Source organism: Triticum aestivum, chromosome 2B, assembly GCF_018294505.1.
Source record: "Triticum aestivum cultivar Chinese Spring chromosome 2B, IWGSC CS RefSeq v2.1, whole genome shotgun sequence".
Lineage (NCBI taxonomy): Eukaryota > Viridiplantae > Streptophyta > Magnoliopsida > Poales > Poaceae > Triticum > Triticum aestivum.
The window spans coordinates 583835115-583841163 of record NC_057798.1 but is presented as its reverse complement, the minus strand read 5'-3'; the positions used below and the strand labels follow the sequence as shown (position 1 = coordinate 583841163).

The 6049-nt window shown below is 47.1% G+C and overlaps 1 protein-coding gene across 2 annotated transcripts; it reads right to left on the bottom strand.

Annotated features, from left to right (window-relative positions):
• Positions 1–2668: 2668 nt before the first annotated feature.
• Positions 2669–4363, bottom strand: LOC123041721 (B-box zinc finger protein 20). 2 transcript variants are annotated; one of them, XM_044464293.1, is made up of 3 exons: positions 3900–4363; positions 3416–3799; positions 2669–2999 (listed from the first exon to the last, which is right to left on the bottom strand). In XM_044464293.1, the coding sequence occupies exons 1-3, from the start codon at positions 4107–4109 to the stop codon at positions 2796–2798; spliced, it is 798 nt and encodes a 265-aa protein (XP_044320228.1). In that variant the 5' UTR covers positions 4110–4363; the 3' UTR covers positions 2669–2795. The 2 variants fall into 2 exon arrangements, with proteins under 2 accessions (XP_044320228.1, XP_044320229.1); XM_044464294.1 differs by having other exon boundaries at positions 2669–2996; positions 3900–4359.
• Positions 4364–6049: the final 1686 nt, after the last annotated feature.

Genomic DNA, 6049 nt, shown 5'->3' with positions numbered 1-6049 from the left:
AACCATGAGGCTCACAGAAAAACTCATGTGCACATGTAGAATAATAAATGGTAAAATAGATTCCCAGTCTTGCCTCTAGGACTAACTCAATTGTTGCATGATGGTTATGTCTTCCTAATCATAGGCACAAGTTAAGTGTAATAATGATGTCAGCAATATTAAGGGAACGATGTTAGAAGAACACTTGCTTTGAATTAATCCTTGTTGTATGTTATACTAGGAGACGATTTCATCACAAGTCCATAGTCTATAACACGAGAAAAATAATGTATGCATATTCCTTAGACCATGATAGTGTCGAGTCACTTCATACTTCAACAGGGTGGTCATAACGGGAACTTACAAGTTCATCAAAAACGTATGACAAGGGACTAGAAACCTGAGACTGGGATTTGTTCCTCCGACGATGGAGAGATATTCTTAGGACCCTCTCGGTGTGACGATATCCATCATCATCTGTTCAGACAGAGCGTGAATTGCACAGGGATGCCGACACACGGGAATGAGACAATGAGAACAAAACCAATAACGAGGACACTGGCATAGTGATCATGAGTTGACTCACGAGGATGCTGATACATCTCACCTCGGGTTTTGTAAACTATCGCAAAGCAAAAGGAATAACATATGGTAGCTACAGGTTCACTCGATCATCATTCGTGGGGATATAGGAGTCAATATGGAAGTCCACGGTTCTGCTATTGATCATTGAATGAAAGGTGTTTTGGTCATTTCTATATTTCACGGAATCTGTAGGGTCACATGCTTAAGGGTCTTCGATTTGTTGAGTGCTAACTGATTTAGGAGCTTCGGAGAATATCACTAGAAAAGTTTCAGAGTTAAGGTAACATAAATTGTTTTGAGAGAGAATCGGAAGTGTTTCGAAGAAACACAGATAAAACCAAGAAGGTGGAAAAGTTTTTGAAAGATGTATAATTGCGTAGGGGGGCTTCGAAAATTTTCTCGGAGCCCCCTAGGATTAAAGAGGCGCCCTGGAGCCCCTATAGGGGCAGCAACATGGGCCTTAAGTCCTAATAAGGGCGCCCCTTAGGCCTTGCGCCCAAGTTAACTTGGTGCGGCTAGGGCTTGGGGGGCACCCCTTGGTGCACCACCTCCCAAGCTTTAATTTCTTGAATTTGTTATATCTTTTGAACCAAAAGTTCAATTTATATTTCGTTTGCATATTTCATATTTCTTCTGATGAGTGCTTTAAAACAATACCACTTTTCAATATGTTTTGAATTTTTTAAAAAACTTCGTCAAGTTTCAACTAACAAAACTTGATAGGAACAATTGATACATTCACCAAGTTTTACAAACTAAATTTAACCATAAGCCCTAAACTCTAAAAGCAAATGAAACCATGTGAAACTTAGTAAAAACTTAATATTACCACTACTAAGTTTTAACATTGAAACTTAGTAAAAAAATAAAAAATTATTCAAAATCGTTCTTCTTCAAAAGTACTTGTTGCAACGAACACAAATGTGCAAAAAAAAGTGGACAGTTCAAAAGATACAATAGATTCAAATTTGAAGAGGAAATGAAAAGACACGAGAGGTGGGGTGGATGGGGCTACGAAAAATGCATGCCAGCGGCACCATTTCCACAACTCCAAGTTCTTCTTCTGGCGAGCATACGACTCCAATGTCCTCATTTTCGCAAACCTAAGCTATCGAACATCTACAATCAGGCTCGTCAACCCCCCCCCCCCCCCCCAATCCACCCTACGTCCGGGCGGACGGCCTAGTCAGTGACCAATCACAAAAACGTGACCCAATCGGAATCCTCAAACTGGCCCTATATGTCCGACCTGATCGGCACACCTCATATCCAGTTCAAATTTGGGGTGGATATGAGGAGGCCTGCCATGTTCGATCCGATAGACAGGACCCACCATAAAATTTCACCAAATTGACCAAGTCCATGAAATCCACTGCCTTTCTCTCGCACCCGTCCTCCATTTCCCATGTCTTAGTCGTTGATGTCCTCCACCCCCCCCCCCCCCATATCCGAGCCACCACCGCACCCGGCGGCCTCGATGCTGTCGCTCGATACCCCCGCCCCCATCGCCGGGACGGATGTTGCCTCGATGTCGTCCATGCACTTGTTGGCGGACGCAAACCACTTGGATGCGGAAGTCAAGAAGTGCCTTGAGAGAAAGAAGGAGATCAACATGCGTAGAGAGTACGAGAGGACGGAACCGAAATGGATGGCCGCAGAGGACTTGGCACAGATGGCGTCCGACAAGTGTCCTATCACACTGGCCAGCCGTGACCTGGACTTGAATTTATTTTGGTATGTCCAGAATGTTGAACCGTGATATATTTTGCTTCTTGCATTGTGAATTGTTGAATTTGTGTTATATGATCTGCATCCATGGATCACATGGATTTAAGAGTTTAGATTTGAAGAGTGTGGCTGTCCGCAGGGGCTGTCCAGCGTTTAGGGGGACGGATAAGTCCGGCTGATAATCTAGACGTATACACTTCGATTTACAGCACGGAAGACGCGCAACTGTAAACGGGCATGTTACAGTACAGTTGACACCCTCAGAAATGAGCAGGGTTCGTTCCGAAAAAACAAAGGCGCAGAGTACTTCAAAGCTCAAACAGTCCAGTGATCCAGTGTTCCCAAAGACTCAGAAGCGACGGCATCCAGGACGAAGTAAAAAAATGGCAGTAGATTTCAAAGCGAGCAGCTACAGATCAAACAAAAATTCATGGTCCAGGTCATTTTTCTGATCTTATCTGATTTTATCCGCTACTAGTACTAGTACTGGAAAGCGCACGTTTTCACCAGTAGGAGGAGGAGCCGAGAGACGACGGCCGAGGTCGCTTGCTGCCGGTCCACGCCGCCCCCGCGTGCATCTGCGGTACCCACAGCTCGCGGCTGGCCCGCTCACCCGCGGCGACAACGACTCCACCGATCAGCTGCTCCTGGCCCGCCCACGCCGGGTACCCTTCTTGCGGCCCACCGATCCGAGCCAGCCCTACCTGCTGAGACGCCCAAGTTGCCAAAATTAGTCCAAGCCAAAGAAAAAAAAACATGTCTTTTTTGTACATGCAGATGGCTTAAATCTGGAATGCCAAAAGTGGTACTAGGAGCGAGTAGATATTCCCATGGCCATTTTGCGTTAGAGCATCATATCCTGATGGTCTCCACTAGACATTATCCTGACACCCTGGTCAGCCGCTTCGGATTTTTCTCGGTGCTAGTTGCGAGCATGACAACAAACTACCTTAATGATTGCGAGCTCAAAGGTGTTGGGAGCGGGGCGTGGTTACTGGTTAGAGCAGACGAACTGTCTAAATGATTGCGAGCTCAAAAATATTGGGAGTACTGGAAGCATGCGCGTGTTCATGGTGCTCGCAAGATATCTTTGATTGCCTAATACGACTTGTTTGGAACTGACCTGATACGGCTTGTTTGAGGAGACGGTGACGGCGGCCGAGGCGGCGGCGTCGTCCAGGAGGAAGTCCTCGACGTGCCACCCGGGCAGCGTCTTGGTTAGGTACTCGGAGATGCTGCTGCCGTCGCTCGCGGTCGCGCTGGCGCTCGCCGTGCCACTGGCGTCGCCGCTGCAGGAGTCGGCGTTGCAGGGGCTGGTGCTGTTCCCTTCTGCCTCCTCCTGACCCGACGGCGCGGGGGACTCCGCCGGCGCCGACGAGACGCGCACGCCGGTGAGCAGGAACCGGCCGTGCCGCCTCGTCAGCTCGCTGACCGTGTGCACCTGGACGTCGCACTCCCGGCACAGGATCGCCCTGTCCTCCTTGCAGAACAGGAACCCCCTCTTCTCCTGCAGCCCACAACGAGATAACATCAGGTTTCGCCGTAGCACAACACAAATGACACACAACTCTCTGAAAACAAACGTTCTTTGCATATCTCATTCTCACCTGGCAGATGTCGCAGAGAGGCGGCTTTGACGAAGGCGACGAGGAGGGCGAGGACGGAGACGGGTGGAGGAGGGACAGGCGGCGGTGCTTGCCGGCGAGCTTGTCGGCGCGGTGGACGCGGCGGTCGCACGCGTCGCACAGCGCGGCCTCGTCGGCGCAGCAGAAGACTGAGGCCGCCTCGGCCTCGCACACGTCGCACTGCACCTTCATGGCACGATCTGGGCACGCAGCTAGCACAAGCCAATCGACCGCTCGAGAGATGGAGTGGGCGGCTAGAGATAGGCAAGGCAGGTCACGGGGCCAGGCCAATATCTCGGGCTCTCTCTCGGTCAGAGATGTTGCTACTGCATACCGGCACGCGAGAGGTGTTTATATATCGGCCAGGAGGACATGGTAAGAAGGCAGCTGAGTGGGCGGTGCCACTGTGCCAGTGCGTGTTGGGGATAGAGATTTGCGGTGAGGTGAAGAGGCCTTGTTCCTTGGGCGAGGGGATTTTGACTTTGGAAGATGGTGCCAGGGGGGTCTATGCTGACCTACCCAGCTACCCTGATCTCTGATACTACTAGATCTGATAGATGCATTGGATTGCATCCCTTTCGGTCCTGGTGCATATGAATGCAGTAGGAATGAAGTCTCTGTACGTTGTGATCTATTCCTACTCTCTTTTTTTCGTAAAAGAAGTTCAAATCTTCACGCGGAAAAAAAATTGAAACTTCTTTTTAGCACAGCCAACAGTCTAAGCACGTTCCGCTCAAAAGAAAAAACGGTCTAAGCATGTTGTTGCTACAAAAAGTAGCCCGCCACGAATTTAAAGAGGAAAAAAATATGGTGCAGAGGCCAGGGGTACTACGGTATGGATGAACAGAGGCCCTACATGTTGTGAGGATATACTGTCGCTCGATTGTAATCCTATGAATTTGAAATAAAGCTCCATCAGTTTCACAAAAAGAAAAAAGAGGTTGGGGGCTTAAACTCCTTTTTGAAAAAAAAGGAGGGAAACAACGAGATCACACTCACAGTTATATCCCGGACGGAGTAGATCTGAAAACACACATCTTGTCCTTTCTAGGGTTTTATTGTGTATTTTTAGTTGCTCTCATAGCTTCAATGTCAATAAAACAAATACATAAGAAAAAGAGAAAAGGGCATTCACTTTTGGGACCACATTTTGTTGCTATCCAGACCCGATCAACTTGTGCAAGTGCTTACCTTGGAGCGGCTAAGCTCTCTGTACAAGGAAATCAAGGCACATACAGACATGCAAATCCAGGAGGATAAGAGCTTGCTAGATGTTACTAGTACTCTATCCGCTTCTAAATATAAGTTTTTTTGGATATTTCAATATGGGCTACACACGAATGCATATAGACGTATTTTACTCATTTTGCTCCGTATGTAGTCTATATTAGAATCTCAAAAAAAACACAAATTTAGGAACGGAGGGGTACTTATCACGGTTTACCTCCTGTCTACAACTGCTAGCACATGAATGGACATGTAGAGCTGAACCGATAACCTTTATTCACATCACATTATCTTGATTTTGATTTGCTGAACTGATGAAAAGTTCAGGCAAAAAACCTTTTTGGGCTCAGTGATTAGGCATCCCTGAATTGCATGACATGAAATGGGCTGGCGACAGGGATCAGAGCTCAAAGGTCAGATGCGGGCGAATGGGCGCTCCCAGCTCAGGTCAGGCTCGCAACAAGAGCATCGTCCTTCAACTTGAGGCTGGCCATAGTGATGATATCTTAGCTAGTACTCCCTCCGTTAGGAATTACTTGTCTCATCTAGTACTCCCTCTGTTAGGAATTACTTGTCTTGAAAATGGATATATCTAGAACTAAAATACATCTAGATACATCCATTTCTACGACAAGTAATTCCGAACGGAGGGAGTATCATACACTTGGAAATAGCAAACACGCTGACGTGACAGAGAATTAAAGAAGAGAGAGAGTGTTAGAGTAATATAGGTAGATACCGTATCATACTAAATATTATTATTTTTCGATAAAGGACATTTCATTGAATAGATATATCGAGGTGATACAATCGCATCGAAAGAAAGCCCGGCCTCCGCATAGCTAGATGCACACAGCCAAAAAAGTCCAGTACCCTAAAAGCAAAAAAAATTTTGATACAATGCC